Source organism: Ranitomeya variabilis, chromosome 3, assembly GCF_051348905.1.
Source record: "Ranitomeya variabilis isolate aRanVar5 chromosome 3, aRanVar5.hap1, whole genome shotgun sequence".
Taxonomy (NCBI): Eukaryota; Metazoa; Chordata; class Amphibia; order Anura; family Dendrobatidae; genus Ranitomeya; species Ranitomeya variabilis.
The window spans coordinates 666730060-666744387 of NC_135234.1; the positions used below are offsets into that span (position 1 = coordinate 666730060).

At 42.4% G+C, this 14328-nt stretch overlaps 1 protein-coding gene across 1 annotated transcript in view; it reads left to right on the plus strand.

Annotated features, from left to right (window-relative positions):
- LOC143818485 (baculoviral IAP repeat-containing protein 5.1-like) overlaps nt 1–13693 on the plus strand; it is a 230316-nt gene extending 216623 nt beyond the window's left edge. Inside the window, exon 4 of the mRNA XM_077299781.1 lies at nt 13560–13693. Within this exon, the coding sequence (XP_077155896.1) occupies nt 13560–13607 (48 nt within the window). The 3' untranslated portion in view covers nt 13608–13693. The remainder of the gene's footprint in view (nt 1–13559) is intronic.
- The last annotated feature ends 635 nt before the right edge of the window (nt 13694–14328 follow it).

Sequence of the window (14328 nt, forward strand, 5' to 3'; positions counted from 1 at the left end):
CCTAGCCTTACAAAAAGATGCCCGATTACAATCTATATTTCCAGATCCCCCACTACTTTGTTTTAGGCAGCCTCCAAATCTAAGAAGCATCATTGTCAGAAGCTCCCTGTCCTCTCCAATAGCCACAGGAACCTTACCCTGCAACCGAAAAAAATGTAAAACCTGTCAATTCATAATGACCATGAACAAGAGAAGTCTTCAAACAGAGGCTGAACAGACATTCTGTCTGAGATGGTTTAGTGAATGCTGCAGTAAGCAGGGATTTGGACACGACGATGCTTGAGGTCCTTTCCAATTTTAACATTCTATGATCCTATGAGATAAAGATCCCCAACTGACACCTGGACCCCAGGTACTTTCAGCTGCATCACATCTAATGTAGTGCACTTAATTATATGTACCAAACATCCAGCTGAGGGTCTGTATGTGGGGGAGACAGGGCAAAAACTTAGAACAAAGATCAATTCTCATCGCCACACTATAAAAAAAAAAAAAAAATAGATTTACCTGTGACCAAATAATTTTGTATCCCTGATAACAGCAACATGGATATTACATATAGAAGTAATAAGATGTATAACTATGTGCTTAATTCTAAAACTCTGGGCAAAACCGTCAATGAAAAAGACCTGGGTGTATGGGTGGATGACAAACTCATATTCAGTGGCCAGTGTCAGGCAGCTGCTACAAAGGCAAATAAAATAATGGGATGTAATAAAAGAGGCATAGATGCTCATGAGGAGAACATAATTTTACCTCTATACAAGTCACTAGTTCGACCACACTTAGAATACTGTGTACAGTTCTGGTCTCCGGTGTATAAGAAAGACATAGCTGAACTGGAGCGGGTGCAGAGAAGAGCGACCAAGGTTATTAGAGGACTGGGAGGTCTGCAATACCAAGATAGGTTATTACACTTGGGGCTATTTAGTTTGGAAAAACGAAGGCTAAGGGGTGATCTTATGTTAATGTATAAATATATGAGGGGACAGTACTAAGACCTTTCTGATGATCTTTTTAATCATAGACCTGAGACAGGGACAAGGGTCTACATCTGGAGGAAAGAAGGTTTAAGCATAATAACAGACGCGGATTCTTTACTGTAAGAGCAGTGAGACTATGGAACTCTCTGCAGTATGATGTAATGAGTGATTCATTACTAAAATTTAAGAGGGGACTGGATGCTTTTCTTGAAAAGTATAATGTTACAGGGTATATATATATATTAGATTCCTAGTTAGGGTGTTGATCCAGGGAACTAGTCTGATTGCCGTATGTGGAGTCGGAAAGGAATTTTTTTTCCCATGGTGGAGCTTACTCTTTGCCACATGGGTTTTTTTTGCCTTCCTCTTGATCAACATGTTAGGGCATGTTAGTTTAGGCTATGGGTTGAACTAGATGGACTTAAAGTCTTCCTTCAACCTTAATAACTATGTTACTATGTTACATTACTTGTATCAAAAGGTAACTTCAAATGTCAGAAAGATAGAAAAATGTGGGAGTATAAGCTTATGACAACCTTTGACATACACAGTGCAGGAATGAATGTGTCTCATGGATATGAGAATTTCTACATAAACTAAGGAATGTGCTCTTCAGACCATTTGGGGGGCATCACAACAAAGGATCAGACTTCAATCACAGGACAATAAAACTTTCACACTCCTTATCTATGAACTGTTACAATATTTATGGCCACAACTGTTTCTCCCTCTCCCATACTGATAGTTCTGCTTCACTTCACTTGTCTTATCTATTGCATTATCCCTGTGCCCCCTTGTGTATAAATATGTGACTCTTCAGATTTTCAGATTTTGTGTTATTCTATGTCTGATGAAGAGACCTGAGTAGTCTCGAAAGCTTGCAATTTGTTACCATCTTTTCAGTTAGCCATTAAAAGGTATCAACCACTGAGGACTCTCAAATTTTAATATTCATGTACTGTAATGTAGTATGAGTGTATTAATATATTAGTGGTGTGGTTAACATAATTAGTGGTAATATAATAGTGGTGTCTCTGGTGTACAGTGTCAGTGGCCAGTGTATTTCTGCTACTCTTCTCAGTGACGTCACCGCTCTTCAGACTCGCCCATTCACTCTATGCGCTATATGTGAACTGGAAGTCTCTTACATTGTAAAAGCCACTTCCGGGTCTAGCAGAGCTCAGAAGGAGTCTGCATGCAGAGCGGTAGGTGAGTATATTAACCCCTTCATGACCTTGGGATTTTCCGTTTTTCCGTGTTCGTTTTTCGCTCCCCTCCTTCCCAGAGCCATAACTTTTTTATTTTTCCATCAATATGGCCATGTGAGGGCTTATTTTTTGCGAAACAAGTTATACTTTTGAACGACATCATTAGTTTTAGCATGTCATGTACTAGAAAACGGGAAAAAAATTCCAAGTGCGGTGAAATTGAAAAAAAAGCGCAATCCCACACTTGTTTTTTATGTGGCTTTTTTGCTAGGTTCACTAAATGCTAAAACTGACCTGCCATTATGATTCTCCAGGTCATTATGAGTCCATAGACACCTAACATGACTAGGTTATTTTTTATCTAAGTGGTGAAAAAAGTTCCAAACTTTGCTAAAAAAAAAAAAATTGCACCATTTTCCGGTACCCGTAGCGTCTCCATTTTTCATGATCTGGGGTCGGTTGTAGGCTTATTTTTTGTGTGCCGAGCAGGCGTTTTTAATGGTACCATTTCGGTGCAGATACGTTCTTTTGATTGCCCGTTATTGCATTTTAGTGCAATGTTGCGGCGACCGAAAAAACGTAATTCTGGCGTTTCTAATTTTTTTTCTTGCTACGCTGTTTTGCGATCAGGTTAATGCTTTTTTTATTGATAGATCGGGCGATTCTGAATGCGGCGATACCAAATATGTGTAGGTTTGATTTTTTTTTAATTGATTTATTTTGAATGGGGTGAAAGGGGGGTGATTTAAACTTTTATATTATTTCACATTTTTTTTAACTTTTTTTTTTTTTACTTTTGCCATGCTTCAATAGCCTCCATGGGAGGCTAGAAGCTGGCACAACTCGATCACCTCTGCTACATAGCAGCGATCATCAGATCGTTGCTATGCAGCAGAAATGCAGGTGTGCTATGAGCCTCGACCACAGGATGGCGCTCACAGCTATCCGGGATCAGTAACCATAGAGGTCTCAAGGACAATGCAGAAGCATCGCTGACCCCCGATCATGTGACGGGGTCGGTGATGCGCTCATTTCCGGCCGCCCGGCCGGAAGCGCCTGTTAAATGCCGCTGTCAGCGTTTGACAGCGGCATTTAACTAGTTGATAGCGGCGGGTGAATCGCGATTTCACCCGCCGCTATTGCGGGCCTATATCAGCTGTTCAAAACAGCTGACATGTCCCGGCTTTGATGCGGGCTCATCGCCAGAGCCCGCATCAAAGCGGGGGTTCTGACCTCGGACATACTATCCCGTCCGAGGTCAGAAATGGGTTAATACACTGACACCAAATTACATGCATAAATACCCAAATTTATTATTATTATTACTAATAATAATAATAATAATTATTATATATATATATATATATATATATATATATATATATATATACTCTTACACATATATATCTATATATATAATTGTCTAAGGGTTTTTCTGTCTGTCTGTCTGTCCTGGAAATCCCGCGTCGCTGATTGGTCGAGGCCACCAGGCCACAGTATCGACGTAGATGTCATAATGGAAATCCCGCGTCTCTGATTGGTCGATGCGTTAGAATCGGGCCACAATCTAGTCTATATATATAATTGTCTAAGGGTTTTTCTGTCTGTCTGTCTGCCTGTCTGTCTGTCTGTCCTGGAAATCCCGCAGCTCTGAATGGTCGAGGCCGCCGGGCCTCGACCAATCAGCGACGGGCACAGCATGGCGACGATGATGTCATAAAGGTTGCCTCGACCAATCAGCGATGGGCACAGTCTGCCGCGAATTCGCCTCAACCAATCAGCGACGGGCACAGTATCGACTTAGATGTCATAATGGTTGCCATGGCCGCCTGGGCCTCGACCAATCAGCGACGGGCACAGTATCGACCTAGATGTCATAATGGTTGCCATGGCGACGATGATGTCATAAAGGTTGCCTCGACCAATCAGCGACGGGCACAGTCTGCTGCGAATTCTGGAATCATCATTGTCCATATACTACGGGGACATGCATATTCTAGAATACCCGATGCGTTAGAATCGGGCCACAATCTAGTATATATATAATTGTCTAAGGGTTTAATTGTCTGTCTGTCCTGGAAATTCCGCGTCTCTGAATGGTCGAGGCCACCAATCAGCGACGGGCATTGTCCTCCACTGCTGTCAAGTGCCGCCATTGTGTTGTCTAAGGGTCTAATTGTCTGTCTGTCTCGGAAATCCCACCTCACTGATTGGTCGAGGCCAGCCGGCCTCGACCAATCAGCGATGGGCACAGTCTGCCGCGAATTCTGGAATCATCATTGTCCTCCACTGCTGTCAAGTGCCACCATTGTGTAGGGTGTGTGCCTGCATCTCCCTGTATGGGCGGCATCTCCCTGTGTTTCTATCTTAGAATGGGTCGTAAACGAAAATACACCAATGAGGATGACAGAAAAGCAGCAGAAGCAGCAAGAAAACGACAACATCGGGAACAGTAGACACCACAACAAACTGCCGCCAGACAAGCCCAGGATGTGGAATCTCACAGACAACGTCGCCAACAGGAGACACCACAATAAACTGCTGCTAGACAAGCCCAGGATGTGGAATCTCACAGACACCACAACAAACTGTTGTACGACAGGAACAACATGATTGCCAAATTCATAAAAAACAAATGCTCTACCAACTAAGGCACGACCAGGACAATATTCAACAACTTTCACATTACGTAACAGACAATGAAAGTACAATTCATGAACACTACTGTGGGAATATGAATGCAGTTTGCTCTAATGACTCTCTGAATTTCATTGATGAAAAACCATCTGACAATCAGTTTACTCAATGCTGCCAAAAAGGAAAAGTTATGCTACCGAGACCTCACTACTCAGATCTGTTTGAGCAGTTAATGAAAGGAATGCATCAACACAGTAGAAATTTCATGGAAAATATCAGAAGCATCAACAGTTCTCATGCGTTTGCTTCATTCGGTGCCAACATTGCACCGCCCCCTGGATTCGGACCGTATTGTTTTAAAATTCACGGCCAGATCTACCACCACACTGGAACACTTCACCCAGTAGTAGGACAACCACCAGAATTTGCACAATTATACATCATTGATACAAATGAGGCTACAGAACAAAGGATGAACCTAAAAGAAAATGAAAACTGTGATGCTGAACTGATGAACCAAATTGCTGTACATTTACAAAAAATAAGCCCATTTGCTGCCGCATATCGCATGCTAAAAGACGTTCAAGCTGAGGAGGAACAGAGGACTATACAAAATGGTACTGAAATGCCTTCTATTGTCATGGCCATTAAACAAAAACGTAAACAGAATCCTCGACTTTACAACAAACCACGTGTAAGTGAGGTCGCAGTTGTTTTTCAAAACGATGATGGAGAACCTCTTTTTCAAAGGGATATATTAGTCCATCTTAAGCCAGACCAAAGCAACCCTTTGGTTCCTAACAAAACGAATTAGCATTTTGCACAGCAACCTTGATGCTCTTCTGTATCAACTATTCTTTCCAAGAGGTGAACAAGGGTGGCATGAAAACCTAAACCAACAAGGAACTTCAAGAAGAATTAAACAGCTGCAATACTATAGTTTTCGTCTGTCTGTCCGAAATTACTTCAATCCTATTTTAAACGGTGGGAAACTGACACAACAGTACTTAGTTGAAGCATATGTTAAAATTGAAGCTAATCGTCTAAATTTCATAAGAATGAACCAAAAACAACTTAAAGTTGAAGACTACTGCGTTCTTCAAGAACATTTGCAAAAACAATCAATTGAAAAGGGAATTCCAATTGGAAAAACAGTAATCCTCCCGTCGTCGTTTGAAGGTAGCCCCTGCAACATGCAACAGCGTTATCAAGATGCAATGGCAATAGTAACAAAGTTTGGAAGACCTGACATTTTTGTGACATCGACCTGTAATCCTAAATGGCCGGAAATTACCGAAAATCTAGAACCCTGGCAAAAAGTTGAACACAGGCCGGACTTAGTCGCACGCGTATTTCGACTGAAACTCATCAGCCTTTTGAAAGACATCAAAAATGGGCTTTTTGGAACAGTCGTAGCAATGGTACACATCATAGAGTTTCAGAAACGAGGTCTCGCACATGCGCATATACTAATTATCTTAGACACGGATTCCAAGATTCGTACGGAGGAAGAAATCGACAATATAGTGTGGGCTGAAATTCCTAACCAAGAAAAGTATCCTGAACTGTATAATAGTCTAGTCTTTCATATGGTTCATGGCCCTGCGGGGTAGCAAATCCAAAAAGTCCATGCATGGAAAACCGGCGACAACACATTGATAACATTGCTTGCAACAAAAAAATTATAAATAACTCATGGATAGTCCCATACAACCCGTACTTATCAAAATGCTACAACTGTCAAATCAACGGAATGGAAGATGACGGCAGCCGCACACGTCTCGGCACAACTTCGCTGGATCCCGGCGGGTGAGTATATAACTATTTTTTATTTTAAATATTTTTTTTAACAGGGATATGGTGCCCACACTGCTGTATACTACGTGGGCTGTGTTATATACCGCGTGGCTCCTATATACTACATGACCAGTGTTATATACTGCGTGGGCTGTGCTATGTATTATGTGGGCTGTGTTATATACTGTTTGGGTTGTGCTATATATTACGTGGCCAGTGTTATATACTGTTTGGCCTGTGTTATATACTGCGTGGCTGCTATATACTGCGTGGGCTGTGTTATATAGTACGTGGGCTGTGTTATATACTGCGTGGGCTGTGTTATATACTGCGTGGCCACAGTTATATACTGCGTGGCCTGTATTAACGCATCGGGTATTGTACAATATGTATGTATTTATATAGCAGCCACATAGTATATAGCACAGGCCGCGTAGTATTTGTCTGCTATATACTACATTGCCTGTGCTACATACTATGTCGCTGCTATATACATACACGGGTACATAGACGGGTACTTCCGTCTTTCTGTCCGCAACTTTCATAACGGAAATCCCACGTCGCTGATTGGTCTCGCTAGCTGCCTGTCATGGCTGCCACGACCTATCAGTGACGGGCACAGTCCGATTAGTCCCTCCCTACTCCCCTGCAGTCAGTGCCCGGTGCCCGCTCCATGCTCCCCTCCGGTCACCGCTCACACAGGGTTAATGCCAGCGGTAACAGACCGCGTTATGTCACGGGTAACGCACTCCGTTATCACTGCTATTAACCCTGTGTGTCCCCAACTTTTTACTATTGATGCTGCCTATGCAGCATCAATAGTAAAAAGATGTAATGTTAAAAATGATAAAAAAAAACCAAAACTGCTATTCTCACCCTCCGTAGTCCACCCAGGCGCGCGTGGCTGCCGCCATCTTCCATTCCCAGAGATGCATTGCGACATTACCCAGAAGACTTAGCAGTCTCGCGAGACCGCTAAGTCATGTAGGTAATATCGCAATGCCTCCTGGGAACGGAAGATGGCGGCAGCTGCGCGCGCATCGCTAGAGCTTCGCTGGATCCCGCGGGTGAGTATAGAACTATTTTTTTATTTTAATTATTTTTTAAAACAGGGATATGGTGCCCACACTGCTGTATACTACGTGGGCTGTGTTATATACCGCGTGGCTGCTATATACTACGTGGCCATTATTATATACTGCGTGGGCTGTGCTATATATTACGTGGCCAGTGTTATATACTGTGTGGGCTGTGCTATATATTACATGGCCAGTGTTATGTACTGTTTGGGCTGTGCTATATATTATGTGGCCAGTGTTATATACTGCGTGGCCTGTGTTATATACTACGTCGCCTTTGTTATATACTGCGTGGCTGCTATATACTGCGTGGGCTGTTTTATATAGTACGTGGGCTGTGTTATATACTGCGTGGCTGCTATATACTGCGTGGGCTGTGTTATATATTATGTGGGCTGTGTTATACAGGTCCTTCTCAAAAAATTAGCATATAGTGTTAAATTTCATTATTTACCATAATGTAATGATTACAATTAAACTTTCATATATTATAGATTCATTATCCACCAACTGAAATTTGTCAGGTCTTTTATTGTTTTAATACTGATGATTTTGGCCTACAACTCCTGATAACCCAAAAAACCTGTCTCAATAAATTAGCATATTTCACCCGTCCAATCAAATAAAAGTGTTTTTTAATAACAAACAAAAAAAACATCAAATAATAATGTTCAGTTATGCACTCAATACTTTGTCGGGAATCCTTTGGCAGAAATGACTGCTTCAATGCGGCGTGGCATGGAGGCAATCAGCCTGTGACACTGCTGAGATGTTATGGAGGCCCAGGATGCTTCAATAGCGGCCTTAAGCTCATCCAGAGTGTTGGGTCTTGCGTCTCTCAACTTTCTCTTCACAATATCCCACAGATTCTCTATGGGGTTCAGGTCAGGAGAGTTGGCAGGCCAATTGAGCACAGTAATACCATGGTCAGTAAACCATTTACCAGTGGTTTTGGCACTGTGAGCAGGTGCCAGGTCGTGCTGAAAAATGAAATCTTCATCTCCATAAAGCATTTCAGCCGATGGAAGCATGAAGTGCTCCAAAATCTCCTGATAGCTAGCTGCATTGACCCTGCCCTTGATGAAACACAGTGGACCAACACCAGCAGCTGACATGGCACCCCACACCATCACTGACTGTGGGTACTTGACACTGGACTTCAGGCATTTTGGCATTTCCTTCTCCCCAGTCTTCCTCCAGACTCTGGCACCTTGATTTCCGAATGACATGCAAAATTTGCTTTCATCAGAAAAAAGTACTTGGGACCACTTAGCAACAGTCCAGTGCTGCTTCTCTGTAGCCCAGGTCAGGCGCTTCTGCCGCTGTTTATGGTTCAAAAGTGGCTTTACCTGGGGAATGCGGCACCTGTACCCCATTTCCTGCACACGCCTTTCCACACCAGACTCAGTCCACTGCTTCCTCAGGTTCCCAAAGTCTGGAATCGGTCCTTCTCCACAATCTTCCTCAGGGTCCGGTCACCTCTTCTCGTTGTACAGCGTTTTCTGCCACATTGTTTCCTTCCAACAGACTTACCATTGAGGTGCCTTGATACAGCACTCTGGGAACAGCCTATTTGTTGAGAAATTTCTTTTTGGGTCTTACCCTCTTGCTTGAGGGTGTCAATGATGGCCTTCTTGACATCTGTCAGGTCGCTAGTCTTACCCATGATGGGGGTTTTGAGTAATGAACCAGGCAGGGAGTTTTTAAAAGCCTCAGGTATCTTTTGCATGTGTTTAGAGTTAATTAGTTGATTCAGAAGATTAGGGTAATAGGTCATTTAGAGAACCTTTTCTTGATATGCTAATTTATTGAGACAGGTTTTTTGGGTTATCAGGAGTTGTAGGCCAAAATCATCAGTATTAAAACAATAAAAGACCTGACAAATTTCAGTTGGTGGATAATGAATCTATAATATATGAAAGTTTAATTGTAATCATTACATTATGGTAAATAATGAAATTTAACACTATATGCTAATTTTTTGAGAAGGACCTGTATACTGCGTGGGCTGTGCTATATATTACATGGCCAGTGTTATATACGAGGCGTGTTCTATATACTATGTGGCTGCTATATACATACATACATATTCTAGAATACCCGATGCGTTAGAATCGGGCCACTGTCTAGTGTGTATATATATATATATATATATATATATATATATATATATATATATATATATATACACTGCTCAAAAAATAAAGGGGACACTAAAATACCACATCCTAGATATCACTGAATGAAATATTTCAGTTGCAAATCTTTATCCATTACATAGTGGAATGTGTTGAGAACAATAAAACATAAAAATGATCAATGTAAATCAAAATGAATATCCCATGGAGGTCTGGATTTGGAATGATACTCAAAATCAAAGTGGAAAATCAATGGTCCTGGGCATGCTCCTGATGAGGCGGCCGATGGTCTCCTGAGGGATCTCCTCCCAGACCTGGACTAAAGCATCCACCAACTCCTGGACAGTCTGGTGCAAAGTAAAGTTTGTGGATAGTGCGAGACATGATGTCCCAGATGTGTTCAATCGAATTCAGGTCTGGGGAACAGGCGGGCCAGTCCATATCTTAAAATGCCTACATCTTGCAGGAACTGCTGACACACTCCAGCCACATGAGGTCTGGCATTGTCCTGCATTATGAGGAACCCAGGGCCAACCGCAACGGCATATGGTCTCACAAGGGGTCTAAGGATCACATCTTTGTACCTAATGGCAGTCAGGCTACCTCTGGCGAGCACATGGAGGGCTGTGCGGTCCTCCAAAAAAATGCCACCCCACACTATTATTGACTCACTGCCAAACCGGTCATGCTCAAGGATGTTGCAGGCAGCAGATCGCTCTCCATGGCATCTCCAGACTCTGTCACGTCTGTCACATGTGCTCAGTGTGAACCTGCTTTGATCTGTGAAGAGCACAGGGCGCCAGTGGCGAATTTGCCAATCCTGGTGTTCTGTGGCAAATGCCAAGCAACCTGCACGGTGTTTGGGTTGTGAGTACAACCCCCATCTGTGGACGTTGGGCACTCAGACCATCCTCATGGAGTCAGTTTCCAACTGTTTGTGCAGACACATGCACATTTGTGGCCTGCTGGTGGTCATTTTGCAGGGCTCTGGCAGTGCTCCTCCTGTTCCTCCTTGCACAAAGGCTGAGATAGCGGTCCTGCTCCTGGGTTGTTGCCCTCCTATGGCCCCCTCCATGTCTCTTGGTGTACTGGCCTGTCTCCTGGTAGCGCCTCCAGCCTCTGGACACTACGCTGACAGACACAGCAAACCTTCTTGCCACAGCTCGCAATGATGTGCCATCCTCGATGAGCTGCACTACCTGAGCTACTTGTGTGGGTTATGAGGAAAAGGTGTGTACTCCAGCTCTTAAAATCGTGGAATTCTTTATTGGTGCATATAAATATAGCGTGATTAAAATCCTTGCACAAAGGTGGATGCAGTCATGAGGATAGACAACGTGTTTCGATCTATGCGATCTTAATCATGTCTGTGGGTTGTAGAGTCCGTCTCATGCTACCACAAGTGTGAAAGCACAACCAACATTCAAAAGTGACCAAAACATCAGCCAGAAAGCATTGGTACTGAGATGTGGTCTGTGGTCCCCACCTGCAGAACCACTCCTTTATTGATTGTGTCTTGATAATTGCCAATAATTTCCATCTGTTGTCTATTCCATTTGCACATCATCATGTGAAATTGATTGTCAAACAGTGTTGCTTCCTAAGTGGATAGTTTGATTTCCCAGAAGTTTGATTTACTTGGAGGTATACTCTGTTGTTTAAGTGTTCCCTTTATTTTTTTGAGCAGTGTATGAATATATATATATAGTGCTTCTTTAATGAAAATAGATTGTAAACATGTTTTACATGTAAAAATTAATGCTTTCAAGTAAATAAACCTGTTGACCATATGCGGTCTATATGTTTAAGGGGTTGAATATATTGTCACTATTTTAGCATACAAAGTTACAAAGTTATTTTTCTAGAAATCTTTTCTGCATTACGGACTGACCGATAGATAACACATTACATCAGACCAGTTCTTTTCCCTTCTAGACAGACCTTTCTGGTTACCCTGTCCAGGTTATAAAGATAAGCAGGACATGGATAATGTGGTCCTTCCTCCTGCAAACAAAACCACAGTGCAACTTTTAATCAGATTCTTTGCAGCCTGATTACAAGTTTGCAAGGGATTGAAGGCTTTTCAGATGAGTTTATACAGGATTATTACTGTGGAAATTCTGATTAAAATCTCCCCAAAACCCTGCTCCGACAAGATTAAACCCAGCCATAATCTCCCAAAGCCGGCAAGCCTTCCTATACTGCTCCAACTCATCTGCTGCTACTTTATGCAGCGAGGATTACACTGCTGAGCTCTCTTGCCCTGTAAAAATATGTAATAGATATGAATGAAAAACTGGTAGTAAAAATAAGAGACATGTATGCCGGGAATGGTCAAATTCCAGTATAGCATCATAACTTGGGCAATGTGTTTATGCCTGGATGAAATCTAGCAACTTGGAAAAATTTCTATGTACTGTACAGTGAACCATCCTATGCAGGGGCTTAATGTCATGGATCAAAGATGATCAGGTTTGGTGAGTAACAACGGACCACATGTATACCGACTATAAATGAGGAGCAAATCTCATAAAATTTGGCTTTCAGAATCACTTTGGTTTGTATAGAATCAGTCTCAATCGAAAGTGCTCCAACTGCCATGAAAATATATTTATTACACTCTGAAGTCTCTCCAAATCCCAAACCATGATAAACCAAAGGGAGGGAACAGGCTAAAAATAATTAAATACATTGTGCTCATCTGTCGTAGGCCCTCACCTGTCCTTACGCCACCTCAGCTGCCGGCTCTCCTCAGTACTCTGCGCCTATCTTTCTTGTTTCCAGTGCTCCCTTCCAGCATTCAGGTCAATGATTGGCCTTATACATGGAGGTTAGGGGGATGGCACACATCATTGATTTCAATATTGTGCCTTATGCTTCACCCCACCTCATGAACATGCAAGGACCGTTACTGGCCTCAGTGCTGGGAAAACTAAAGCCAAGATTAGAGGACCAGGGTGTTGTGGCGGAGGCAGAGAAAAGACAGGTGATGGTCTAGGACAAGTGAGTGTAATGTAGTGTTGTTATTTTAACCCCATCCCAGTCATTAAAAGATGACCGCAAAATGGCGGCAAGCCACTGTCCACTTGGAGGGATGAGGTATCCATAACTCCAACTGTTTTGCTCTCAGCTTGGTCCTGGTAAAATCAGGACTGTTGGCAAATATGCATGCCACATCTCTAAGGGAATAATGTGACACCAATAGATGTTAGCTATCCTCATCCCTATAGTCATTTTTACTGGGCTGGTGTTATAGAACAAGGGAAGCAGAACTCCTCACTATGTTCAAATAGTTTCATTTCACATTTTTTGGTCTGTGTGAGGACAAAGGTTATTTTTGATGGTTGTATAAGATTAGAAAAAAATGTCTGATTTGTTCCAAAAACAGGGCAACACCTGTCCAGAGATTTTATGTGGTTTTGCAGTTCAGTCCTAGTCCCTTCAGTGGGACAAAGCTGCAATACCAGGTGCAATTCATGGAATGAGGTGGCGCTGTTTGTGGCAGAAGGAATCTTTGCTTTTATAATTCCCTCCAATGCTTTAAAATCTCTAGTGGTCTAAGGCACTGAAGAGGTTAATGGTTAGGTAAATTAGGAACATGGGGAATTGCCCAGTATTCCACCTCATTTTTCAGATGCCTGTGCTGTAAGCAACTAATGCAAAGTTGTGTAGTTTGTGCTCTGGTCCGGTGTCCATGCATCTTTTTTTTTCACCCAGGACCACTTCAACACAAACACTCATGCCCTGAATAACTGGAATCTATGAGATCGGTTCTGGCATCAGACGTTTGATTACAGCGACAAGAAAGGAAACGAGACCTACTTTGAGCCAGTTAATATCTGTCCGTCTTTTTATTTGCAGTGAAAAATTAAATATTTGTGGTCAATTTTATCTATTTTCATTTATTAAAGAGAGTGTACATTTGATGAGTTTATCACTGATACATTCTGCAGGATCATTTTAGATCCATTAGTGGACAGACTCTATAGTAAAGGGCAAAGAGTAATGAGAAGCTCGTCTGCTGTGGATAACAAGGATGTGTCAGTCTTCTATAAATTTACACAGAAAGAAGAAATTACACATCAGCCATGAAATATTTAAATATTTAAATTACCGTGTTATTGGCAATGGGCCAAACAATTAACGGATCAGAGGGCCTATGTCAGTGCAGATTCTGCGCATGGTGTCAGTTACCACAGCAGATGGTCCCATGGTATTGCGTGACTGCACTGATTCAAAGCATGGTGCAGCTGGAGGCAAGTTTGGGGACAATATGAGCTTCCTTGTTCGTGCACTCTGACTGACACTACAGCCCTTGAAGTGGTGATTCTTAGCCATCACTTTCATTACTGACAGAGAATCTAATCCTAAAGACACTTGTCACTCAAATCCCATCAGATGGCGTTCTCCGACCAACTGCCTACTCTATATTTCCTCTCTGCAGCCTATAAATATGCTCGGAACCGGTGACATCACCGAGACACGG